Genomic DNA, 27,964 nt, shown 5'->3' with positions numbered 1-27,964 from the left:
CTGTGCTCTTCGTGTGGCTGACGCTAACTTATACAAAGGTAAGAACGCTTCATTATGTCTATTTTTACTGTCATGATGGTCGGGTCGTGTCGTGTCGTGTCGTGTCGTGTTGAGATGGGGGGGTGGGGGGGGGTTAATACGTCTGGTTAATACCCCGGAGATGAGCGTCCTGCTGAACAGTTTCCAAATGTTGGCAAGTATGTGTATGCATATTTAAGTCAATAGATATGTATCTGTAAAATATGTATCTTAATAAGAACAATTTCAATTTGTTTATTAATAATCTGTGTACTTAATCATAATGCGTTACTTTAAATATGTGCAGTGCCAGAATATTTTAATGGAAAGTTTGAATTAAAAGAATTAGAAGGTAATTTTGCAATGTTTTTGTTTGTTTGTTTGTTTGTTTGTTTGTTTGTTTTGGGGCTGGGGGGGGGGGGGGGGGTTGTAATGACAGCGCCATTTTATGTCATGGAAAATACATTTTCATTTTTTGCACAACGTATACCAAGTGGTAAGCCAACACCCGACCCGGAGGAGATAAGCCAATCGGACGTGCAACGGTTTCAGCCAATCACACGCGTTGGTTTCCAAAAGCTCAGCTGTGACGAACAAAGAAAGCTAACCCGGAAACTTGCAAACGGCGGAACAATGTAAGAAAACCTTTTTATTTTAAGAAACAGTTTTAAAAAACATGCAAAGGAAGCGCGATGAAATACACGCGGATAGTTTTCAAATACAGATATTTTTTAAGTACAGTGTATTTATTTTTGCCCAAGTTGTCACACTCAGAGCTTGTTAGTCGTGGGGCGCCCATGTAAACTAGAACGCTTTGTTTTTGTTTTGTAAAATGCATTATTCAGTTCAAGGGTCTTGCAAGGTGAAGTTCAGTTTTCGTTTTGTTTAGGTTAATCTACGATGTATAGCTAGTTTTACCGATGAGATACGGTTGAACATACCTATTTACCCAAGCTTCGAAGAAGCTACACGCATGGCAATGTGGGACTTGTAGTTGTTAACCAGCCTTGTTCACATTGAGAGCAGGCAACGTCTATTTGATTACAAACGTCAATTACCACAATGCCGCGCGGCAGTCTCCGTACGCCTTTAAACTACATTTCTGTTCAAATGTAATCTTTGCAATCGCCGTGTTTTTCATGTAGAATAGAACAATACGCAATGCTATATGTTACGTTTTTGAAAAATAAAGAATGCATTTTAATTAGTTTCTCAAACAAGTTTGAACACCCATATAAAATAAATATACAGAACAGCCATACTAGTAATAATCCTATGTCTGTAATATGTATCAACGAGCAAAATATATTCATACATGGTGTATAACCAAGGACAGTGGGTCACGGGCCTGTGTGAATACAGTCATGACGGAAAACTACTTGTTAAACAATATTTCATAATCCCATAAAACCGAATAATATATTCTAACTGTACCTGGAATATATGTGCAATGATATAATATAACTCCTACCCAAATATGTTTTCATGCACTCTTGAGATATGTAAATATGTGTGTGTGTGTGTGTGTACAGCTATGGCCAAAAGTCTAACGTTGCCTAAAATTGAGACATAGTTAATATATATATATATATATATATATATATATATATATATATATATATATATATATATATATATAATCTTTTATTTAACATCATATAATCAAAGAAACTAGAAAATGATATTGCAGAAGTCAACCGGAAGCCATAACAGTAAGGCAAACTACATTTCAAACAATACCAGGTTGATCATTTTTAGCCTATTCGCTAAAGTGCAAGTTTTTGAAAATGACCCATTTTCATTGGTCCAATAGTTAAACTGAACGCAGTAGGGATTCAAGGAAATAAGAACATAAGAAAGTTTACAAACGAGAGGAGGCCATTCAGCCCATCTTGCTTGTTTGGTTGTTAGTAGCTTATTAATACCAGAATCTCATCAAGCAGCTTCTTGAAGGATCCCAGGGTGTCAGCTTCAACAACATTACTGGGGAGTTTGTTCCAGACCCTCGCAATTCTCTGTGTAAAAAAGTGCCTCCTATTCTCTGTTCTGAATGCCCCTTTATCTAATCTCCATTTGTGACCCCTGCTCCTTGTTTCGTTTTTCAGGTCAAAAAAGTCCCCTGGGTTGACATTGTCTATATCTTTTAGGATTTTGAATGCTTTTGACATATTTATAAAACCATAAACAAACTAACACACCGTCAAATACAATAACTAAATCATAATATACAAAAACAAAATAACACAGGGGCGGAAGGGGCGGAGGGGTACCCCGTTCCATAAATAAACAAACACACACATGTACAGGGCTCCTCGCCCTGTTACAGGGAGATGCTGAAATTGAAGAAGAAATCTATGAAAAAGACCTAGGAGTTTATGTTGACTCAGAAATGTCTTCATCTGGGGGGCTCCCGAGTGGCGCATCCAGTAAAAGCACTCGCTAGAGTGCAGGATGCGCTCTATAGCCTGGATGTCGCGAGTTCGAATCCAGGCTATTCCACAGCCGACCGTGGACGGGAGCTCCCAGGGGGCGGCGCTCAATTGGCCGAGCGTCGCCCGGGGGGAGGGAGGGCTAGGTCGGCCAGGGTGTCCTCGGCTCACCGCGCACCAGCGACCCCTGTAGTCTGGCCGGGCGCCTGCGGGCCTGCCTGTAAGATGCCCAGAGCTGCGTTGTCCTCCAACGCTGTAGCTCTGAGGCGGCTGCGCGGTGAGTCTGCAGAGTGTAAAGAAGCGGGCGGCTGACGGCACACGCTTCGGAGGACAGCGTGTGTTCATCTTCGCCCCTCCCGAGTCAGCGCAGGGGTGGTAGCGGTGAGCTGAGCCTAAAAATAATTGGGCATTTCAAATTGGGGAGAAAATAATAAAAACTAATTGGCAACGACTACATTTATAAAAAAAAAAAAAAAAGAAATGTCTTAATCTAGACAATGTGGGGAAGCTATAAAAAAGGCCAACAAGATGCTCGGCTATATTGTGAAAATAATTTAAATTAAGGGAAGTAATGTTAAAACTTTACAATGCATTAGTAAGACCTTACCTAGAATATTGTGTTCAGTTCTGGTCACTCTTGCTCTTATTGTATGACTTGTATTGTAACACTTGAATGTATTTGTATTTGCTTGCGATTGTAAGTCGCCCTGGATAAGGGCATCTGCTAAGAAATAAATAATAATAATAATAATAATAATAATAATAATTTGTTGCAAAAAGGATATTGCTGCTCTAGAAAGAGTGCAAAGAAGAGCAACCAGAATTATCCCAGGTTTAAAAGGCATGTCGTATGCAGACAGGCTAAAAGAATTGAATCTATTCAGTCTTGAACAAAGAAGACTACACGGCGATCTGATTCAAGCATTCAAAATCCTAAAAGGTACTGACAATGTCAACCCAGGGGACATTTTCGACCTGAAAAAAGAATCAAGGACCAGGGGTCACAAATGGAGATTAGATAAAGGGGCATTCAGAACAGAAAATAGGAGGCACTTTTTTACTCAGAGAATTGTGAGGGTCTGGAACCAACTCCCCAGTAATGTTGTTGAAGCTGACACCCTGGGATCCTTCAAGAAGCTGCTTGATGAGATTCTCGGATCAAAAAGCTACTAACAACGAAACGAGCAAGATGGGCTGAATGGACTCCTCTCGTTTGTAAACTTTCTTATGTTATTAAGAATGAGCAAGGTTAGGGTTAGGTAAGAATGAGAAAGATTAGAGAAACACAGTGAAGTATGGTTATCCATTAACACACTTGAACAGTGTTACATTTTAACAGGAACACGTAGCTGGGACGCCTGTACAGCCATCCATGCATCATGCTTAGTGTCCCAGCACCCCCTGCAGTGTTACAGAAACACATGGCTTCTCTTTGCTGTATCCTGTGTTGTCCGTATCGCAGCAGTGTTACAGAAACACATGGCTTCTCTTTGCTGTATCCTGTGTTGTCCGTATCGCAGCAGTTCTTTTTTCCAACATATTCCCGATATTATTGCTATTTTATTATTCACTGTGAACAGGCTGGCTGTAGGCGTGACATCAGGCCAGAAAGGAACGCACAGACAGGCAGTACTGGCAGGTGAAACTGAGACGAAATGGCTGCGCTCAGTGTGTTTAATGAATTAAACAAATAAAAGATTTAAACAAAAATAGCACACGGCACTTGAGGCCAAAATTAATAGACAAACAAAACGGACTAACACTAAACAATGGACTAACAGACAAACAAACACGGTGAGTCAGAACAAACAAATATCGTGCTGTTCCTTCCAGCACGAAATAGCAATTGTATTATTTATTTTATTTATCCTTTTAATTAATTCTCCTCTCCACTCACCGAACACACAACCCAGAGTGAGTAAAACACGCATCTGTATATATGGTTGTGCCGGGATTCAGTTACTAATTAATTATTCACTTGAATCCCAGCACGTGAACTAATTTGTGCAATCCTGTGCACACATACTATTACATGCTTTATCTGCACGTGAAGTGATTATGCAATCCCTGTGCCTAAATACAACTGTATATTTTAAATCACTCGTGCTACACAGACCCATTTATATCCCATGCACCAATACCTATACACCAACATTAACACACCACACGCAACACAACACATAACACGCAAATGGGTGGTGCACACTGCTACATTCACACATCACAGGTAAATCAACACGGGAATTACTTTTTCCAGCTTTTACTCGTGAGCGTTCACCAGGAGGAAGAGGATGTTTCTTCTAAACATTGCAGTGCATCCAGTTCACACTCCCTCCTGCAACAATGCTGCCACTCTGATTGAAATGAGTGGCATGTTCTGGGAACAGGAAACCGGCACTGTCGCATGTGGGAGCGTGATCTGGATCTAGAGACCCATTTAGCTAAGAGTGATGAAGTGTGTTCCTTCATGACAGCCTGCTTGCTTGTTTCAAACAGAGTCCTTGAAGCAGGCTGGACAATGGAAGACATTGCAGAGCACGTCGTGGATCTGGGCTCAATAACGGTGATTGAGGATGCAGACCTGGAGTCTGTCCACACAGAAGAGGAGGAAGATGAGGAGGGGACTCTGCTGAGAATAATCATCCCTGATATGCAGGAGCCTCCCAGTCCTGAGTTCAATGCTGTGAAAGTCTCTCTGGAGAAAAGAGTCAAGCCAGAAAGAAGATATCCAACAGCTTCCACTGGCGCTGAGACACGTACGTAACCTATAGCAGGGCAGTTCCACTAATCAGGCAACCCCACAGACACAGTCATCCTAATTATTATTATTATTATTATTATTATTATTATTATTATTATTACATTTCTTAGCAGACACCCTTATCCAGGGCGACTTACAATTATTACAAGATATCACATTATTTTTACATACAATTACCCATTTATACAGCTGGGTTTTTACTGGAGCAATCTAGGTAAAGTACCTTGCTCAAGGGTACAACAGCAGTGTTCCCCCCCGGGATTGAACCTACGACCCTCCGCTCAGAAGTCCAGAGCCCTAACCACTACTCCACACTGCTTTAAAAAGGTTCTTTGTATACTATTTGGAACCCCTGAAATACGGTTTCTTGGAATAACTTTTTCAAGAGTGTAAGATTTTTAAAACTCACAAATATATTTGAGAATATTCCTGGAAGGTATTGGTAATAATCAGACACTTGATGCAAGTGTAGCCCATCAACCAACAAAACCTTTATTATTTAACTTCCAGTAAAGTACCAAACAAACAGTGTGAGTTGGGATTTGAACCGGGAATCACCTGGTATGAAGCCTTTGTCTTTAACCACCTTACCCAAGCTTCATCAAATACCTAGCTAAATCACCTTTTTAACTCTCAACTCTTGCTCTTATGTCATTCTTAGAGTCCATGACAATTCGTCCAATAATTACACTGTAGCTTACACACTAGCCGGCTACTTTTATTTAAAAATATTACGATTACTTTCGGGTATTATTATACCAATAAACACAAAAAAAGTGTATTCCTCTTATTATGAGATATTGTGGGAGTTATGTCATGTATCGAGGCTGTCTCCTTTAAGAAGAAAGGCATGCTGGGATATCATAAGACGAAAGGGAGAGGGGGATCTGAGGAAAGCCTTGTTTCCACGGCCGTAAAACAGGTGTTTCCACTGCTGGAAAAAACACAGAAACACGTTTCTGTTGGCCTGGGATGGTCAGGGCCGGTCAGCAACAGCCCCGGCCTGCAGAGGAAATGAGGCAGAAGGGAGTTTAGAGAGTTCAGACTGCAATACTTGGTAACAATAGGCACTGTAACATTTGTTCGTTTATCTTTGTTATGAAAAGTTATTTTATATATATATGGCATTTCACACACAAACAAATGCATTATTTTTTACTTTAAATTTAAAAAAAAATCTTGACAGTAACAGTGCACATGTCATGAAAATAACTGGTATTTGTGACATGTACCTTCAATTAAGATGTGTAAATGTGTATTGTTGCAGTCTCATAAATATAAGTTAGTTATATCCAAAATAACAACATTTTAATTATCTACTCTCTGTTCTCGTGAATGTCAGACTATGATATGTCCCAACCGCAGTTTGTGTTAGAAATGTCCATACATTTTTTTTTTTTTTTTAATAGTCTTTGTATTACTGGCTTGATGCTGTCTAGATCATTTTGAATGACCTTTGCTGCTGCAACAGTGTTTGCCGCTCCTCCTATTTTTGTGTCGTCTGCAAATTTAACAAGTTTGCTTACTGTATCAGAATCGAAATTATTAATGTAGATTAGGAATAGCAGAGAGCCTAATACTGATCCCTGTGGTACACCACTTTAAATGCATGTGCATACTTTAAGTGCAATCCCTGTGCCTAAATACAACTATATATTTTAAATCACTTGTGCTACACAGATCCATTTCTATCCCGTGCAGCAATATCTATACACCAACATTAACACACCACACGCAACATGTAACACAAAATAAATTTTTTGTGCACATTCCACACACATAAACAACTCTGATAATCGCTCATAGCTGTACCTGCATCACTGTGCCAGTGTCACATAAATTCCTAGATCTTTTTCATAGATTCCTTCTTCAATTTCATTGTCTCCCATATGATATTTATAATGCACATTTTTATTGCCTGCGTGCAGTACTTTACACTTTTCTCTATTAAATGTCATTTGCCATGTGTCTGCCCAGTTCTGAATGCTGTCTAGATTGTTGGACACCATGATATTTTATGAGCATTTCTCTCATCAAGACACATAATGTCTATCTGAATTCCAGTCCGAATAGCTTGACATACCATACCCAAGTAACAAGCTACTCCATGATTATACTAATGATTGCCCACATCCTTAAAGTGTCTGAAATGTACGTCCGAGACTGTGGAACTGCCCAGCAACAGCATTGTTATATGCCATTTTATAAGTCATGGGGTTGTATTTTAATCATCTATCAGCAGAACTAAATACAGCATACTGGGGGAGGGGGGACCACCACAGGGTTTAATATAACGGGGCGCTAGTGAATTAGCCCTCTTAGACACTTAGACACTCAAGTTTTAAAAATTAGTCCCTGGTAGTTTCACAAGCTATGGCCAAATCAACCAGTTTCTTGGAACGTACTCGGGTTTCAGTGATAGAAGCACGTGCATTAGGCACTAGACATTAATAGGTTAATTTTAAAAACATTTATGGATGTTAAATATGCTAATAGCCAACGCAAACTCTGAGCATTGGCATAGAGAACATGTAAGCAGTCTAGGGCCATGAGACTGGTCGTGCTGCATCATGCTCAATTCATTATTCGGTCTTCCATTTAGCTTCCTCCTATGCCTGCGCTTCATGTTCTACTGTCTAAGGGTGGGTTGCGCACATCGAGATCAAGATTCGACCCAATCTAGGATTGACTAATCCGGGATTGAATCCTGGATTCATTTCTGTTGCGCACGTCAAGATTGGTCACAGATCTGCGACTCCAAGATTGAGTCTAAAACTCACCCGTTAATCCTGGATTCATGGTGTCTGTGATGCTGGTTCATTACGTACATCGTCTCGTGAAGTGATACATTAGAGCATAACCATGGCTACAATAAGTAAAACTGTTGCGTTTTCTTTATTTGAGAAAAACTTGTTATCAAATTTAATTCTTGATAACAAAAATTACAAAGAAATTATAGAAAATAAAGACGGATAACGTAACTTTAGCACGGAAGGAGTCAACCTGGGCAAAGATCAGTGCAGAATTCAATTCCCACAGTGGAGTAAACTGTCGGGAACTGAAGCAGTTAAAACTATTACATAAAAATTTAAAGGCTAAAGCAAAAAAAGCCGTTTCCAGGGAGAAACGAGAGCATCACATGACTGGTAGTCTACCAAATCCATACGATGAAGATGCCTGTTTCAACAAGGAAGCTTCCACTGGGGTAGGCTTCGGACAGTTGTAGAAAACAAACAAAATAACATTTATTATATTCTGTATCAATAGCCTAGATTATACATTTACAACTAAATATTGTTATTTACCTTGATAGCAAGTCCATATGCTGATTAACTCATTTATGTTTGTGTTATTAATTAGAATAACCAATCAACTGAATTAACTAAAACATTGATTTATTTACAACACATTTTCTTAGTCGACGATCCAAGTCCATTTTCCAAGTCGACGATCTGCCAGATAGCCCAGCTCCTGACACCGCTGTCTGTACTGCTGCTAACTCAGCCACTAGCTCTCCTCTCGTAGAACAAGGCCCGCCCACTGTCACTTTACCGCCTGTAACAAAGCGAAAAAGAAAATCAGCTGACCCTGGCCCAGTTGAAATTCATCAGATATTTTATTCAGTAGGGTCAGATGGACCGCTAAAATTAAGGTTTAGGGATCTGCCACAACAACTTGAGGTCTGGCACGGGGGCAGATTTGTGTTTGTATTTTATTGAAACATCATTTTCATTCTATAATATGTAGTCATTTCTTTCTCTCTCTCCCCTTCTGTAGCGGAACAAGAACAAGAAGATGCACCCTGTCCATCTCCGAGCTGTGAGGTCAGTGTGGAAGAAGTGGACCTTGGCAAGGTGAAGGTAGAAGCAGGTGCCCCGGAGGAAGGAGAGCACCCAGCCGTGTCCTCTCAGAGCACAGCCCCCTCAGACCTGCTCCCCGATGGGAGCGCCTTCAGCAGCAGCATGCCGGCCGGCTCCAATGACCTTGTCGACTTCACAGCGATCAACAAGGCAGGGGGCCAGTTCCACTGCGTCCTGTGCGACCGCTACTTCACCAGAATGACCAGCCTCAAAGTGCATGAGAGGATCCACACTGGGGAGACGCCCTACGTGTGCAGCGAGTGCGGAAAGCGCTTCAAAGCCTCGGGGAAGCTGAAGATCCACCAGCGGCTGCACACCGGCGAAGCCCCATACCACTGCAGCGAGTGCGGGCAGAGCTTCAAGCAGTACGGGACCCTCAAAACACACCTGAGGACGCACACCGGGGAGACTCCCTACCAGTGCTCTGAGTGCGGGGACAGCTTCAGCCAGTTGTCCAACCTCAAGACCCACAAGCGCATTCACACGGGCGAGGCGCCATACTGCTGCCCGGACTGCGGGAGGGGTTTCAAGGACTCGGGGAAGCTCAAGATCCACAGGAGGCTGCACACGGGGGAGATGCCCTACAGCTGCAGCCACTGCGGGAAGAGCTTTCGTGAATCGGGCAACCTGAAGCGGCACCAGCGCAGCCACACGGGCGAGGCGCCCTACCGCTGCACCGTCTGCAGTAAGAGCTTCCGCAGGATGGAGACACTGCGGGAGCACCAGCGCATTCACACGGGTGAGACCCCGTTCGGCTGCACGCTCTGCGGGAAGCGCTTCACGCAGATGGGGAACCTGCGGACGCACCTGCGCATCCACAGCGGAGACACGCCATACCGCTGTGGTGACTGCGGCAAGAGCTTCAGCGACTCAGGGAACCTGAAGACGCACCGGCGCATTCACACGGGCGAGACACCCTTCCCCTGCGCGGTCTGCGGCAAGAGCTTCACGCAGCGGGGCTCGCTGCGCACGCACCAGCGCATTCACAGTGGAGAGGCGCCCTTCCCCTGCACCATGTGTGATAAGCGCTTCAGGGACTCCGGGAACCTGAAGATTCACATCCGCACTCACACGGGGGAGGCACCCTACCCATGCACAGAGTGTGGGAAGAGCTTTAAGGACTCGGGCAATCTGAAAAGACACCAGCTGATTCACGCCAGGGCTTTGGCTGCGGCTACCAAGTAAAATGCGCACCCACCCACGTGATGGATTTCCTTTTTTTTTTTTTTTTTTGTAAAATACGTATCAATGGTGGGATCGAATAAAAGGAAGGTTGTGGAATAAAGACAGTGGGGTCTCCCAACTCCCAGGTGTGTGGTTATCTCAATGTAACCATAGTTACTACAGTGCTGTATTGCTGTTATAAGTCAGGTAATTCACTATAGCTATTTCAGTGGACATGTTTGTTTAATTTTTTTTTTTTTTTTTTGGGTACAGTGTGTTATGTTCAAGGACCTGACAGTAATAACGGCTATTTTGGTTGGTTCTTGAACTTGGAACTCCTGAACTGTTACTTAAGTACACAGAATACCTGAGCAGCAGTATAACCTGCAGTTTGGAACTCTTTTATTTAATGGTGTTAATAAGCAATTGTAAATTATTCTCATTTTTAGGATGGTTAAAGAGTAAGTAGCGGGGTTCCACATCCCCACGTGTTGCTACAACTGTTTAAATAACATACCTGCAATTTTTATTTTCATTGTTAACATCCTGACAACTTTTTACACTTATAACTTTAAAGTCCGTTTCAAAGCGGTTTTCAAAACGTCTGCTCTAGTACTTTGATAGTGTCTGGATTGTTGTCCACATTGTCAAACAGCTAACACAGCAATAACAATCCATGATGTGGTACGGAACAGAAAAGCCAGAGCACTTATTATGTGTTTTTTTTTTTGTTTTTTTGTTGTTTTTTTGTAATTGCTCTTCCTGCAGCCTCTACTAGCTTCTTAATAGAACCAGAACTAGCAGCAACTTTTTACATCTATCATTTTAAGATATCTGCAAGTCCCAAATTAAAGCATACAACTAAAACAAAGAACACACAAACACAGAAACCTTTTTCCAGTTTAATTCTATAGAACATGTTTAATCATTTGGACTGGCTGAGCTGGTTTCTACAAAGCTGGACTGGTTTGAATTACAGTCTCCACTAGAAAAGTTTGTACAGGTGTTATGCCACACCTTCAAAAAAAAAACTAAATCATTACATTTATGAACGAAGGAGTTGAAACATTTATTTGCTTTACTAGAAGTCTTTCTCAGCGGCTTCAGTGTAAATTCAATGGCAAACGTTTCCACTAGAAGTCTTTCTCGGTGTCTTCAGTGTAAATTCAATGGCAAGGTTTTTGCTGCTGAGGTAAGCCTTGATTGCTTCATCCACCTTTCCGAGGCTACCCCTAGAAATAAGTAGTTGATGCAATCCAGAGTTCTTCCTTTGTGCTGTAAAATCGACAGGAAAACACATCTGTGTTGTATCCCAGCAGGCTAAAGACTGATCAAGTCAACCTCTTGTTTTTTTAGACGTGTTTCAAAGTCTCTTCTGTTACAAAGTAGAACAAGAAAGCATTGTATGATTACTGTGGGGTGCTGCAGAGCAGTCTGCAATAGCACTGTAGATCTGCTAGCCTACTGTAGGAGTGGGTCAATAATATAATAATAACCTTTAATAATAAGATACTTCAGCACAATACAGTCTGCTTTCTGTGGTTCTTGCTGTGTGCTGAGTGAAATACTGTTCAGCTGAATGAATCTACTAAACTGATACCAATGAACTGACATCGAATCAAAAGACATGTAGGATGGGACGGCCACAAATGAAATGTTTGCTACGGAAGTAGTTCACCTTTAAATGAAGCTACCATAGGGGGTACATTTGCAGAAATGAAATTGCTTACAGTGATAATTTCATAAATCTCCCTGCCTTGTTCTTTTCATTACTGACTAGTTTTGAAAGAAGTTTTGACATGTGTGCATTTTGAAACAGAAATCTGGCACACTGGGTCAAAGTAGTTCTCAGTTTTCTTCCCTTGCCTTACAGAAAATTGATTACTGCGTCACTTCCTCTGTGATTTAACCCCTGCAGTGTTATCTGGGTCAATGCGACTTGCTGGCTACAAAGCATGTCAGTCATTCATCGAAGCAGCTGGTTGGTTACTTCGTTACTGACAGGAAAGAAGGCTGTGAAGGAGTTGGGACAATTTTACTCTGTGTCACCCACGAAGTGCAAGACAATCTGACAAATTGAGTTTTTCAAACAGGGATTTTTTTTAAAGCTGTACTATGATATGTTGTAAAAAAAAAAAAAAGAACTGTTCTCTTGAGCCATATGTAATTCATTATTATTTTAGCTGCACTTACTTTAAAGGTGAAACAACTTCCATAGTAAATATCATTATTAGCCATCATTTGTAGGTGAAACTCCCATCATCCCTTAGTCTAAAAATATAACAAGTGTAGTGGTACATTTCTCCTACAGCCTCTCACATTCTCTCTTTGTGTTTTGGGGTGCTTCAATGGATGAAAAAGACCTGTAATATTCAACATCACAAAGATTCATACTAAATCAATAATCAATTAAACATATGTTACCTATTAGATACAGGGGGCATCTGATTCTAATAAAATGGTACAGCAGTTATGGTACCCCATATATTCAGTGCAGTATTTGAAACTGAGGTGTAATGCCAGATTTTCAGCACTAGAGGCGCACATATCACAAAAATATTTTGGAGTCTAAAAAGTGCAATGGAGCCTCCAGTGATTACCATGGAATATTTATACTTGCTGTAATATCATATCATAGATTTATATATATATATATATATATACATTGATTATCTTATAGGATGGAAGTGTGTGTATTCTACCAACTTGTAAGTATATAACCTTCCTCATACGAAAGCATAAAAGAGCTGTATTGATGTGTTACAAAAAACATTTTGTTTAGAAAGAGTTCATCATGAAGTAAAAACCTCCCTGGAAAGCACCATCCCAGCTGTTTTCCAGGATGCTCTTTATTACATTAGGATGTATAGAGAGATTTTTGCTCAGCTTGGATGTTTGTTTGTTTTTTGACCACTTTAAATATATTGGTTTCAGTAGCGATACAGAACACAAGGTGTACAATGCTCAATTTACTTTTGATCACAAATGTTTGCATTGTCAAATGTTTGCATTTTTCCAATTCACTTTATACATGCCAACTGGATTTTGCTTGTATCTCATGTAAAGCAGACATCCGTTAATTCGTGCAGATAGGGATCGAAGTGTGCCAGAATAAGTAGAAAACACAAATTAGTATGCATAACAATATAGCCCTGTGCTGACATTAGTTACATTACACACCTACCGGTATATCTGCTGTTCAGAGGCAGAGGAAGCTGGTTTAAAAATGCCACTCATCTTGCTTTGTCTATTTTTTGTCAAGCTATTGAAGCTACATTAATAAATGAGAAACAGAACAAACTTACTGACTTCAGAAATGTAAGGAGACCCACCCCTGCAACAGAGACAATGTGTATGTATTGAAACATCAAAACTGCTTCTTTCAGAAACATCAAAACTGCTTCTTTCATTACCACCTGTACATAAAACCCCAGAAAAGAACGTAGTCTGTTATTACTTAGTTATATACAGTATTTTACACAATAAAAAACATGTTAACCCTGTCCCAGCATCATGTTTTTTCTTTATTTCTAAAAGCCCAGGACCATCATAAAACATGTCCAGCAGTTAGAGGGCTACTTGAGCAGACAATCCTGCAGTGTTGTGTAATGTGATCTAGTAGAGCAGACAGACCTGCAGTGTTGTGTAATGTGATCTAGTAGAGCATCCACTCGAGCAGACAGTCCTTCAGTGTTGTGTAATGTGATCTAGTAGAGCATCCACTTGATCAGTGGCAGGGAACAATGCTGTACCTGAAGTTAAGTGGAGATCCAGGGTGAATGCAGTGTGTATCCAATCCCGTGTACTGAGGTTAGTGGAGCTCCAGGGTGAATGCAGTGTGTATCCAATCCTATTTACTGAGGTTAGTGGAGCTCCAGGGTGAATGTAATGTGTATCCAATCCTATGTACTGAGGTTAGTGGAGCTCCAGGGTGAATGCAATGTGTATCCAATCCCATGTACTGAGGTTAGTGGAATGCAGTGTGTATCCAATCCTATGTACTGAGGTTAGTGGAGCTCCAGGGTGAATGCAGTGTGTATCCAATCCCATGTACTGAGGTTAGTGGAATGCAGTGTGTATCCAATCCTATGTACTGAGGTTAGTGGAGCTCCAGGGTGAATGCAGTGTGTATCCAATCCCATGTACTGAGGTTAGTGGAATGCAGTGTGTATCCAATCCTATGTACTGAGGTTAGTGGAGCTCCAGGGTGAATGCAGTGTGTATCCAATTATATGTACTGAGGTTAGTGGAGCTCCAGGGTGAATGCAGTGTGTATCCAATTATATGTACTGAGGTTAGTGGAGCTCCAGGGTGAATGCAGTGTGTATCCAATTATATGTACTGAGGTTAGTGGAGCTCCAGGGTGAATGCAGTGTGTATCCAATTATATGTACTGAGGTTAGTGGAGCTCCAGGGTGAATGCAGTGTGTATCCAATCCCATGTACTGAGGTTAGTGGAATGCAGTGTGTATCCAATCCTATGTACTGAGGTTAGTGGAATGCAGTGTGTATCCAATCCTATGTACTGAGGTTAGTGGAGCTCCAGGGTGAATGCAGTGTGTATCCAATCCTATGTACTGAGGTTAGTGGAGCTCCAGGGTGAATGCAGTGTGTATCCAATCCCATGTACTGAGGTTAGTGGAATGCAGTGTGTATCCAATCCTATGTACTGAGGTTAGTGGAGCTCCAGGGTGAATGTAATGTGTATCCAATCCTATTTACTGAGGTTGAAAAAAAAAATCTAAACGCAAGCTGCATTCATGTAATTACTTTGAAGTTAACAAAATTATCATAACAATATAGTTAAAGAGAAGATTTAAATAACAGGTAGCTGGCAGGTTAAAATGCTCCAAAAAATGACAAACTAGCCTGTCCTGAAATGAGGACAATGGCACTTAATAGGTTAAACAATATCATTGTTTATATTCATTGCATCTCAATGCTAAACACATACTGAAGTCTGAAGTTATTTAAAGATGGGGCTCACATTATAAATTGATGCAAAGTAGGACAAACTACCTTAAAAAAACCAAAATTGAACAAGTGGGTCTACATAGAATTCCATAAACATAGACAAAATCCGAATGTGGCAAAAAAAAAGAAATTAATTGCTGCAAACAGTTAAATAATGCGTGCAACGTGTACATTATAAATATACAATAATAACCAAATCACATTAATCTGATTCTGCGTTTCACACATAAAGACTACAACGTCATCTACATTGCATGGTGTTATACGAAATACTTTCCATTAGTCTTTCTGTACTCTGCTTCTACAAAATAAAACAAAAACGTGGGGGCACGCATGCGTTCAGCTATGGACAAAGCGTCGATGTGTTACCACAGAAACGGCGTCACTCTTGAAACGGAACAAACAATTCCAGCATTTATAAATATATATATTATAATATTATAATTAAAAACAACGTGCAGTAACAATGAATAATAATTATTAGATAATAGAAACAAAAATCCGTAAACTGTTCTTTTAGAGTGATTCAATAAGGAACGTGGTGAGTGACGCCATCTCTATAGCGACCCTGGACCACTCCATCCTGTCAACAGAGGGTTGAAAGCATTTTTTCACAGCAAAACTACTGACATATATACCACTAGTATAACGTTTTATACGTGGTTATATTTTAAACTCTGTATATAGAGTATAAAGTTAACGTTTAAATGACAGCCTTACTTTGTTCTGTGTAATTTTGTAATGCTTTGATCTTACGGTCACCCTAAGTGTTTGTGAATCCAAACCCGTTTATCCTCACGCATGCGCGGTACTGCAGAATCAGTTGGTTGTGTTGTTGGAGCTGTGTTTGGGTAAGTCAGAATGTTAATTTTGTTTTTGTTGTTTTTTTCTTAAATAATATTCTTTAGATTTTTTTAAAATCTATTAGAATGTTTGTGTGCATTTTTCAAAACACAAAAAACTGTTTATTACGCTATGCTAAACGTATAGCACGACCAGGTGTGTAGATTTGGTAGTTCTACTTAGTTTATTTACAATGTGGAAGATTACGAGTCAAACCATTTGTATTTAATTGTTAGGGAGTAACTTTTGAAAATGGCAGTGCCGGTGTTACGTAGAATTCAGTGCCCCATGGAAATCAGTTTCCCCTGCTTATTCGTACTACATGCAATCAGGCGGTGTGGCACTTTTAGCACTTTCGCCAAGGTTTGTTTTGGACGAATCCCGAAGTGACCACTAGTGAGGGTTTATATACTCGCCCGATTATTTTCCAGACGAAACGCAGTACATTATTGGCAGGGGAAACTGATTTCCATGGGGGGGGGAGACATCATCTTTTAGTTTAGTTTCGAACATGTTTAGTAGTAGGTTAGGCTTTACTGAACAAGAAAAAAATCAGCAATTGAATTATTGAAATGTATATTGTCATGTATTATTATTCCATTCCACAGCCAACCTGTGTGCCTGCCTAAGGGGGTCATGTCCCTGCATGTCCCATTCACAATAAATGAAGGGTAGTTTAGCTTGACAGTCTTTTAAGCTATTTAGAAAGTATATATTGTCAAACTGCTTTTCAGCTGTATTCAGGGGCATAAATCCCCCACTGCATAGCAGCTAGAGCCATGCTAGGTTTTATTATGAGTCAAACATAACTAGGGCTGTGCTTTTTTCAAAGAATAATACAGCCTTACTAATCAATGATGTCTTGATTTCAGAGTGCTAGTGACCCACCTTGGGGCAAGTTATTGACTACATGTGGCCACTGACTTGGCAAGGCAGAAGGGTTTTGTAGAAGAAAAAAAAAAGATTCTGTAGAAGATACAGATTTTGACAGAACAGCCTTCTCTTCAGAAATGCAGACGCTGGATTATTTATTTCATCTTGTCCTTCTGCTGATGTTGACAAGAAGCATTTTTTAAGGTGTACTCTTGCCTAAGCAGTGGTCCATACACTCTTTAAAGTGAACACCGGTGTCTACCAAGACACACACAGTGTTTGAAACGCTCTCTTTAGATTCGTGCATCTCAATTTTCTTTTTTTTTTACTTTATGAAAATCTGAATTCTTGTAACATTTTCATGGCTGCTTTCACAGATCTTGATCAGCACATGTCAAATCAACCAACATTTAGCAAAAATGTCCTCATGCTCCTAATAGATAGTGTCTGAGATATGGCAGGTCATAGTAGTGGTTGTGAAAACTCATACACACTGCAGTAAAGAACCTTTTGAAATACTTATCATAGGGCTACACAACTCCTATGTTATTTGATGTTTAGCCGTTGATTCCACACATCACACCATTAACTCTGTCATACATTTCACAGCTAAATTGCGAACCAGTGGTCAGTCAAAGAATTTTAAGAGGTCTTGAAACCAGCTGATGGATTATTATTCACTTTACTATTGTGTTTGTTTTTTCTCACATAGGAAACTCTGTCGGTACAACTAGATAAAAGGAAAGAACTCAGCATGCCTCTGTTTGGGAATGTGTTTAGCCCCAAGAAGACCCCACCACGGAAATCAGCGTCTCTGTCCAACCTGCATACAGTGAGTCTATAATACCAGAGATCATTATCTCTGTGTAACCTGCATACAGTGAGTCTGTAATACCAGAGATCAGCATCTCTGTGTAACCTGCATACAGTGAGTCTATAATACCAGAGATCAGCATCTCTGTGTAACCTGCATACAGTGAGTCTATAATACCAGAGATCAGCATCTCTGTGTAACCTGCATACAGTGAGTCTGTAATACCAGAGATCAGCATCTCTGTGTAACCTGCATACAGTGAGTCTATAATACCAGAGATCAGCATCTCTGTGTAACCTGCATACAGTGAGTCTATTATACCAGAGATCAGCATCTCTGTGTAACCTGCATACAGTGAGTCTATAATACCAGAGATCAGCATCTATGTGTAACCTGCATACAGTGAGTCTATAATACCAGAGATCAGCATCTCTGTGTAACCTGCATACAGTGAGTCTATTATACCAGAGATCAGCATCTCTGTGTAACCTGCATACAGTGAGTCTATAATACCAGAGATCAGCATCTCTGTGTAACCTGCATACAGTGAGTCTATAATACCAGAGATCAGCATCTCTGTGTAACCTGCATACAGTGAGTCTATAATACCAGAGATCAGCATCTCTGTGTAACCTGCATACAGTGAGTCTATTATACCAGAGATCAGCATCTCTGTGTAACCTGCATACAGTGAGTCTATTATACCAGAGATCAGCATCTCTGTGTAACCTGCATACAGTGAGTCTACAATACCAGAGATCAGCATCTCTGTGTAACCTGCATACAGTGAGTCTGTAATACCAGAGATCAGCATCTCTGTGTAACCTGCATACATAAGAAAGTTTACAAATGAGAGGAGGCCATTCTGCCCATCTTGCTTGTTTGGTTGTAGTAGCTTATTGATCCCAGAATCTCATCAAGCAGCTTCTTGAAGGATCCCAGGGTGTCAGCTTCAACAACATTACTGGGGAGTTGGTTCCAGATTCCCATGATTCTCTGTGTAAAAAAGTGCCTCCTGTTTTCTGATCTGAATGTCCCTCTATCTAATCTCCACCTGTGACCCCTGGTCCTTGTTTCTTTTTTCACAGTGAGTTTACAATACCAGAGAATAGCATCTCTGTAACCTGCATACAGTGTGTCTAGAATACCAGAGATCAGTATCTCTGTGTAACCTCTATACAGTGTATTTATAATATCAGAGATCATTATCTCTGTGTAACCTGCATACATTGAATCTATAATACCAGAGATCAGTATCTCTGTGTAACCTCTATACAGTGCATTTATAATACCAGAGAATAGAATCTCTCTGTAACCTGCATACAGTAAATCTTTGACAGAAGGTAAGGAGCTGCTCTTCAGTTCTTGTCGCCTGCTATAGACATAATGTAGGCAAGATCAATCAAAGTGTGTTTGTTACTTCACACTGGTTCCAGCTAAACTAAAGGACACTTGTTTGAAAAGTCTCAAATCACTAGATGGCGCTAGTTCACTAGACCTGGAGAGCAGCTCCTGAACTGTGCTTTAAATTCATTTTATTTTGACCTAGCACTACACAGGCTCCTGAACACATGTGTTGCTGTGACTATTTAGATACATTGTATGTAATGTAAAGAAAGTGCTATAGTTGTTGCCGCGCATGAGGATATTAAAAGATTGTGTATTTTGCTCTCTCTCTCTGTCTCAGCTGGACCGCTCCACTCGGGAGATGGAGATCGGGCTGGAATATGGCTCTCCTATGATGAATATCGGGGGGCAGAGCCTCAGGTTTGAAGATGGCCAGTGGCTTGCAGGTGAGGACAGGTTCTGGATGTCAGAGTATTGAACAGAAGGGTCATGTTTCTGTTTTCACACCAGGCTTAAATACAGTAACAAGAGCACCCTCAGGCTAGGCTAATGTTTGCCTTCACACCAAAAGGAAATGGGTGAACTAATCCTTATGAAGACAACAGTGATGCTTTTTGGTTTGTTGACGTGAATATGGAACCATTAGCATTGATATCGCACTGGCCCTCTGTGGCAGGATGGCTGGGTGGGTGACGTCACAGACCAGGAAATGCAGGCCACACACAAGAACTCTGGGGGGAGTCACCACATTATTAAATCAAATGCACTTTAAATAATAAACAATAAACAAATAATAAACAAAAACACACAAAACAAAAGGTGATGGTCAAAACAAATATATAAACATATAACCAAACAAGTATCGTGCTGGTCCTTCCGGTACAAGTAGCAATTGTTTACCTTTAATTTCTTCTCCTTCGCTCTCTCTCCTGTTCTTTCTCCCTTCAACCCTCTCCTCACTTTATATAATTACTCTTATATAAATGACCATCTCTAAATTAGTAGTTACTCTTTCATATACATGACCATCTCTAAATTAGTAATCACTCTTTTTTAATACAGGACCATCTCTAAATTAGTAATTACTTCATTCATTTGGAGATGTCCACATTATGCACGTGTTTTAAAGGGATGGTGATTTAATAATACTAATATATTTATTTTTATATAGCGCCTTTCATAGTGGACCACCATCACAAAGCGCTTTACAGAGGTAGGCTGTGAACTGTGCATTATATGCAGAGTCACTTACAATAGGACATTGATTTAACATCTCATCCGCAGGGTGGAGCACAAGGAGGTTAAGTGACTTGCTCAGGGTCACACAGTGAGTCAGTCAGTGGAGGAGGTGGGATTTGAATCGATGACCTTCTGGTTACGAGCCCTGGACTTTAACCACTGGACCACACACACTGCCAACCCCTTTCCACGCTGCCAAACAATAACAAACACAACCCAGTACCTTTAAATAACCACGGAACAATCAATTTAATTCATAACAATACACAAATAATACAGTGGCGGCCGTGCCCCGTCACACCCTCCCTACTGGTGTGCTGTAGATATATTGATGCTGTGCTTTTTCAGGATGTGGAGACTTTTCAAAAACTGTTGCTTTATGGTATTAAAACTGCTCTTTGGGTTACATGTTCTCATTCCTGTTGGATCTTTTGAAGTAAGTCTGACCTACAGCATGGAAGTCAGGGTGGAAGTAAGACCTCTATTGCATAGCAGTTTCACCCATTCCAGGTTTTACTGTGAGCTTGATTAGCCCAGGTGTATAGGTACAGGTAGAGTGTAAGCTCAGGTGTGTCTTATGAAGCTCCTAGTAAAACAAGGAATGGATCAAACTGCCATGCAATGGGAGTCCTATCTCCATCCCTGGGAAGTGATTAGCAACCAGGATGAAACAACATGTATTCTGTTGAGTTGTATTAAAATGTATGTCTGCATTAAAGTACTATAAACAAACACAGCAAAGAACCTGCAACATATACACTGCGTTGTTTTCTCCCTCTACTTGGGACTGTGCAGATGCTTATACCCTGTGTAGGAGTCAGTGGAACGTATTCACAAAGCATTTAATATGTAACTATGATGCTTTGGTGAGGTCTAAATGAAGTTTTATTTTAATTGTTTATTTGAAGCTTAGTAACATCAATGTTTATTTTTTTTTCTTTTAAAAAAAGAAAAAAACTGTGTTAACTTAGCACAGCGGTAAATATTTAAGAACATAAGAAAGGTTACAAACAAGAGGAGGCCATTCTGCCCATCTTGCTCGTTTGGTTGTTAGTAGCTTATTGATCCCAGAATCTCATCAAGCAGCTTCTTGAAGGATCCCAGGGTGTCAGCTTCAACAACATTACTGGGGAGTTGGTCCTAGACCCTCACAATTCTCTGTGTAAAAAGTGCCTCCTATTTTCTGTTCTGAATGCCCCTTTATCTAATCTCCATTTGTGACCCCTGGTCCTTGTTCCTTCTTTTTTAATTTTGTCATTATAGCCTAGTGTGAGTTAAGCTGAAGGAACACAAAGCCACTTTGTGGCTTGGAACTTGGTTTCAGGAGACTAGGTTTAAGGCCACTGCATGGCACACCAGGGGAGATGGTGTTTGAAAGAGCAACCTCAAACTAGCTCTCCTGTTCTGGAACAAGGTTTCAAGCCACTGTTCCTGAAAAAGTGGCTTTGCGTTCCCTCAGCTGTAGACAGAGGTTCAGTGTCTTGTTTCACTGTGTGCATTGACAGATATATCCATATGATTTGTTGTAGTCGGGAGGCAGTGTGTCTCAGAAGCAGGTTCAGTGTCTTGTTTCACTGTGCATTGACAGATATATCCATATGATTTGTTGTGGAGTCGGGGGGCAGTGTGTCTCAGAAGCAGGTTCAGTGTCTTGTTTCACTGTATATTGACAGATATATCCATATGATTTGTTGTAGAGTCAGGGGGCAGTGTGTCTCAGAAGGAGGTCCAGCGCTTGAAGAAGCGAAATGTGCAGCTGGAGGAGGAAAACAACCTGCTGAGACTCAAGATTGACATCCTTCTGGACATGGTGAGACACTGGAACTCAAAACCTTTCCTTTAAACAATGTGGGGCCCTTGTTAAGCAGGGGTCCAATCATCCCATAGCAGCCAGGGTGTAATTATTGATGCAGCACTGGGATCCATCTTCCCTTCAGCAGTACATTGATTGTTTAATTAAGTCTGATATTGACGAAGAAACCTTTCTTTGTGCCTGCTAAAGATTGTTTAATTACGTCTGATATTGACGAAGACGAAGAACCCTTTTTGTGTCTGCTAAAGCATAGTCTTAACAACTTAACTCTTTAAAGTGATCACAGATGTCTACAACAGCACACAACCGTACAAAATAAAGGTTTTAAAAAATGGCTTGAAACACGATTTATAAACATTTTTCAGGCTCTGACGTCTTATTTTTAGCTCATGAGAACAGCAGGGGTGTAGTATTTTCACATCTTGTATCATTGATTGATTTTGGGATATTCTTTTGTATTTTTTTTTTTTTTTTTGTATTTGTATTACATTTTTAAATAACATAGAAGCAATCTTACAATACAAACATATCCTCTATATACTGAGCATCAAAAGAAACTTATCACTTATATTTGAACATCAAAAGAAACTTATCACTTATATCTGGATAAAATTCACTAGATGTGATTGAAAAATGACAAACTCTGTTTTAGAGCAGGTGCAGTGACTTTTTATTGTGCTGATTAACAATTGACATCACAGAGATGCTGCAAAATGATCTGTTGATCTTGGGCAGGTGTTGTGACTCTTGGTCTCCCAGTTCGTGGCCTGTCATTGACAGTGTGTCTGGCTATACCGTCTCGCCAGGTTTGAAATTGCTGGCTGTGAGCACCCAAGACGGTGAGCCACAGTACGCTGCCCTAGTCCAGCCTCCAACATGCTGATTGCACGAAGGTGCTGCTCTCTTGACAGATGTGGCATATTGGTTTTTTTCTGTGATTTTCTTTATTGCTTTTATTCAAGCTTGCAATTCAACAGCTGAAATTACTCCATATCCAGTGTCCAATCAACTGTCTGACTAATTAGGTGATTAAGTGCATATGCTTCAGTCATAGTCACTCAAGCAGCGTGTCATGGTCAAGGATGAATGATCGAGTGATTAACAAGAAACCAAAAACATTATGTCAATGTCCATAATTTATATACCTTATTTTATTCTAAAATAAATGTGTTATAATAGTGATACGTTTCTTTTGATGCTCGGTATATAACTAACATTCATACATGTATAAATCTAAACCTACAACCCATACCTACAGTAATAATTACATTATAGGAATACATAGCGAGTTTCTTTCACTGAAACAAACAATGCCCTTATTAAGTAGTTATTAGGTACCATAGTTAATGTAGTGTCTGAAACAGTGCTCTTTATAGCAGTCCTACAATCTTGTTGCCCATCAAGTTTCATCTATTTTTAGTTGATTCCAGATTATATTTTTTTATCAGCTTGTCTGACACTTCTACATAAAAAAATAAGTAAATAAATAAATCTGTTATTTATGAGGACTTCTTGAAATCTGAGCTCATTTGTTTTTTCTGATCAAACCAACGTAAACACTGGCTGCCTAGCCGAGTTTAAGTACTGGGAGAAACATGTGTTTTTCATGATGCAGCATTCTTTCAAAATGTAAACAATACAAGTACAATTTTACAGAAGAGCTGCACCTGATGATTTTTTTATTATAATAAAATAAACCGTTCTTTATCCCTCACTCTAAAATGACATACTGTGTATCCTCAAATTAACACTGCCCTCGAGTAAACACTGCACTCGGTTACAGATTTGTAATAGACCCTGCCCTTGAGTAAACGCCACATTCAACAAGAAGCACATGTTCATTTTACCCTGTGAAGATCTCCAGCAGTGGGTCGATTGCCCTTCTCATCTGTGAGCTCAGCAGCGTTCAGCTTCAAAACAAACCGTAGGATGACTACTTCTCCATGCTTCTCACGCTATGCGAGCACCTTGGCAACCGTATGTAAGTCGTAGAAGGTTCTCGAAAACCGTAAAACTTCCAATAAGCGCTGCCCTTGAATAAATGCTGCAGCTGTTTTAGGCAGTTTAAAATAAACACTGCAGTGTTAATTTGAAGATGTATGGTAAGATATTTTCTCTCGGGTTGCAGGTAGAATGCGTGGTTAGTGTTTTCCTCGAGTCGTCTTGTTTTCCCAAGGCGTGGAGCTGACTCCCTGCCTTGTCTTTCAGCTCTCGGAAACAACGGCAGAGTCCCACCTTATGGAGAAGGAGCTAGAGGAGATCAAGAACCACAACCGCAAGAGAAAGTGAGCGGGGAGACCAGGGGGCACAGCACACAACACCACAGAGCAGAGAAAGAGACACAACACAGACGTACTTTCAACAGGGCCTTACACTGGAGGGTGAGACACGCTGCTTCACACAGAAGATGTGCAACAAAAGATTTGTTTTGTGGTAATTTTATCCTCTCTCCGGTAATCAGGTTTATTTTTGGTCTTTGAATTGCTTCTGTAATGCCCAAGTATTTTTTCTAGACCCCATGTTCCAAACACACAATGTGAAATCTGTCCAGCAATATGTAATATATGTAATATACAAATCTTTGCTTTTGAGTCTGAATTGAAAACACAATATGGTACAGAGACAATGATAAAGTGTTGTATCATGCTTGATACACAACCAGTGCTAACAGAGAAAGTCAGAACACTTTGATGGGTTACCTGAAAGGGTATACAGATACCAATGTATTTTTTCAAAACGGGTACCATGTTCTGGATTGTCTGCCATGCCTATCTCTACTTTAAATAGATAGAATTGTACACATCCCGGCCTCTAGCAGGTATTGGGAAAGATGAAATGCAGCCCATTTGAGCTCACTTGGACCCGTACCAGTTTCGGCAATCTCCGTTGCAGAAACCTGTGTTTTGTTGGGATCAAATGAAAAACAAAATGCCCAACCCAGTTCTGCATCGGTTGTACATTAATCATATTGTGGGTACACCTCTGCACTTGCTTTTGTAAATATTTGAATTTGAGACTCCTGTTGTTTTTAAGGATAACAAAATGTTTCAGATTCAGATTGATGCAACAAAAGCTACAAGCCCAGCCGTTTTAACATGTTAACTTATACACAGAATATATATTTATATATATATATATATATATATATATATAATTTTTTTGTTTTGTTTTGTAATACTCAGATTTCTGGGTTATGTCAGTCATTTACGTCTTTGAAAAGCATGCCTAAAGTTTTTTAAACCATCCCCTTTATTAGTTTTGGTTCCCCTATCATTGTGCAGTTGAACTTTTTCATTTTCAACAGAGAAAAAATAATAGTATAGGACACTGGCATTTGACATCATTTTATGACACTAAAGAGACTTTTATATACTGTTGAATGTTTAATCTTCATAACTGTTGTACACAGAGCCCTGTTTAAGAGCCCTGCACTAGTGGTACTCATGGTACTTATGGCTCTTTTAGTCCAGTCTATTCCATGTGAGGACTGTTTTAACAAGGTACTAGACTAGAATGTCCCAGTTTATGGATTTGCTACTGTTTAGATCAACTTAATAGAACATTTTGCCCCTTTAATTGTGAAATTATGAAGGTGCAGCACTCATGTCCAGCATATTGTGAATTTTTAAAGTTTGATTGCTAGTCCTGTAAGTATGTAAAGGCCTACAATGAGTCTTTATTTGGTACTGTGCGGTGCTATTTACAATGTCAGTGTTGTACAGGTACTGTGCAGTGCTATTTACAGTGTCTGTGGTACTGTGCAGTGCTATTTACATGTCTATGTGTCTATGTTGTACAGGTACTGTGCAGTGCTGTTTACATTCAGTCATTACATTATACAGTCAGAAATGTAGCTCTCTAATTATCTTGGTACGACATTGCATATATATATATATATATATATATATATATATATATATATATATATATATATATATATATATAATATAAAGCTGTAAATATAAAAGTATAAATCTATTAGAATATTCAAGGAAGACTTGGGTGGCACAGTAGCATATATCTTGAACTTTTTATGCCTTTACCTCTGGAGGTCTGGGTTTGAATCCTGCTGGTTGTAATCCAAGCTCCCATTGGACACTAGTCCTCATTGTAAAACAAACATGCCATATGTTAAGATTGTCAGTCTGTGTTAGAGAGAGGCCCTGGACTGAATGGCAGACAGAGGTGTCCTGGTCAGGGTTTAGGTGTGATCTCTCTCACTCTCTCACTCGCTCTGTCGCTCTTGCTTGCAGAGAAAGAGGAGAACCTCTCGTTTGTGTGCCTAACTGTACCAATGAGTTCCTCGCCTTTCACAAAACAAACAAGGGGAAAAAAGTCCCCTGGTACTGCTCCAAAGGGAATGTCACTTTTAACTTGTTTAACTTTGTTGTTTGATGTTTCAGCCTGTTTCCTTGTAAACTATTCATGGACACGTTTTTGTTAGCTGGCTCTGTTGGACTGTTTGGTTTTTTTGTATACCCCTTTGTAAATAAACAGATTAAACACATTTCTGTTTTCCCTTGTGGTCATTTTGCTTGGCTCTTCAATATGGGTACACAGTCCCGCTCTTATCCTGCTGACTCACATAGCACGCAACAGATGCAGATTTTTAACCTTTTAATAAAGAAGTTGCCCATCCAGCCCAGGGGTCCTGATTTTTTTTCACTGTGGACCTGCAAGATACATTTAATGTGGAGTGGAAAATGTGCCCACAATGAAAAACGCACCTTCTTTTTAGCCACAATGCAGAGCATTGCTATATCCCGACCAATCTTGTAGTGCACATTTTGATTTTTAGAGGAAATGATTATCAGGTTAATCTGCAGATCAGCGTGTTTGCTGGGTCAGCTGATCCCTGTTAGAAAGTTGGCACCCCATTCCCACTCACCTCTCAAACAATTACACTCTTTCTTTTATAGAAATGAGATTAAACAGTTTCATGCTCCTGGTTCATTTTCAATGCGTATTGTTAACCATTTGAACAGCAACTCTAACCAAGGCTTTAAAATCCAGTTACTTCCCTTAAGCACTAGTGATATTTTCACTGGTCACATTTTTTCTTGTGTTTTAAGATCTTTTTGTTCAGTCTTTTTGAAATCCAGCCTGGATAAGCCATCACTGGATTTGACACAGCAGGGATCAAGGATTGCAGCAGCCACCTATTTATGGGGGTAAAATTGGGATACCCTTGTATAGGTGGTTGATGAAATCCAGGGTGAGTCCTGTTAGATAAACTAAAATCCAGCTGTGGCTGATCCGGGTAGGGTAAAGGTTGATTCAGCACAAGTATTTTGTATTGTAAAGCAAGTTAAATGTTTAATTATCTAAAATGGAAGCACCCATCTGCTACTTTAGAAGAAAATAAATAATGTGGCAAAAAAACAAACAAGCATTGCATCTTTTACTGAGCGCTGTGGAAACAAGCATTGCATCTTTTACTGAGCGCTGTGGAAACAAGCATTGCATCTTTTACTGAGCGCTGTGGAAACAAGCATTGCATCTTTTACTGTGCACAGTGGAAACAAGCATTGCATCTTTTACTGTGCACAGTGGAAACAAGCATTGCATCTTTTACTGAGCGCTGTGGAAACAAGCATTGCATCTTTTACTGAGCGCTGTGGAAACAAGCAGTGGTCGGCGATGTGATGCATTTTGGGCTAAAAAAAAAAAAAAAAGTTATTTTATTTTGTTGTTTTTCTAAAGGTTAACTTTAATTTGGATTTTGACTGCAAACTACCTGGGTGTTAAGCTTTTGTTGTTTATGCTGTTATTGGTCTCTTACATATAGTGGCTTGATTCCAGAATCCATTTTTTAAAAATGATTATTAT

The 27,964-nt window shown here is 40.0% G+C and overlaps 2 protein-coding genes across 2 annotated transcripts; both read left to right on the top strand.

Annotated features, from left to right (window-relative positions):
• The first annotated feature begins 507 nt into the window (after window positions 1–507).
• LOC117432512 (zinc finger protein 501-like) lies at window positions 508–13,735 on the top strand. Its single transcript, XM_034054452.3, has 3 exons — window positions 508–653; window positions 4,944–5,203; window positions 8,986–13,735. Exons 2-3 carry the CDS (start codon window positions 4,966–4,968, stop codon window positions 10,251–10,253), a joined length of 1,506 nt encoding a protein of 501 aa, XP_033910343.3. The 5' UTR covers window positions 508–653; window positions 4,944–4,965; the 3' UTR covers window positions 10,254–13,735.
• A 2,165-nt stretch (window positions 13,736–15,900) lies between these two features.
• Window positions 15,901–26,642, top strand: LOC117433098 (protein chibby homolog 1). Its single transcript, XM_034055149.3, has 5 exons — window positions 15,901–16,057; window positions 17,635–17,754; window positions 19,424–19,529; window positions 22,020–22,132; window positions 24,344–26,642. Exons 2-5 carry the CDS (start codon window positions 17,677–17,679, stop codon window positions 24,422–24,424), a joined length of 378 nt encoding a protein of 125 aa, XP_033911040.1. The 5' UTR covers window positions 15,901–16,057; window positions 17,635–17,676; the 3' UTR covers window positions 24,425–26,642.
• Window positions 26,643–27,964: the final 1,322 nt, after the last annotated feature.

The sequence above is a fragment of the Acipenser ruthenus genome, chromosome 52 (assembly GCF_902713425.1).
Source record: "Acipenser ruthenus chromosome 52, fAciRut3.2 maternal haplotype, whole genome shotgun sequence".
Classification (NCBI taxonomy): domain Eukaryota; kingdom Metazoa; phylum Chordata; class Actinopteri; order Acipenseriformes; family Acipenseridae; genus Acipenser; species Acipenser ruthenus.
Note: the sequence above shows the minus strand (reverse complement) of the source record. Positions and strands in the feature narration are given on the sequence as shown.

What these genes read in the sequence shown, in the direction of transcription:
- LOC117432512 (XM_034054452.3), top strand. Translation starts at nt 4,966, where the DNA reads ATGGAAGACATTGCAGAGCACGTCGTGGATCTGGGCTCAATAACGGTG. An exon ending in TTCCACTGGCGCTGAGACAC is followed by an intron (nt 5,204 to 8,985) that starts GTACGTAACCTA and finishes CCCCTTCTGTAG; the next exon opens with CGGAACAAGAACAAGAAGAT.
- LOC117433098 (XM_034055149.3), top strand. Translation starts at nt 17,677, where the DNA reads ATGCCTCTGTTTGGGAATGTGTTTAGCCCCAAGAAGACCCCACCACGG. An exon ending in AGATGGCCAGTGGCTTGCAG is followed by an intron (nt 19,530 to 22,019) that starts GTGAGGACAGGT and finishes GATTTGTTGTAG; the next exon opens with AGTCAGGGGGCAGTGTGTCT. An exon ending in TTGACATCCTTCTGGACATG is followed by an intron (nt 22,133 to 24,343) that starts GTGAGACACTGG and finishes CTTGTCTTTCAG; the next exon opens with CTCTCGGAAACAACGGCAGA.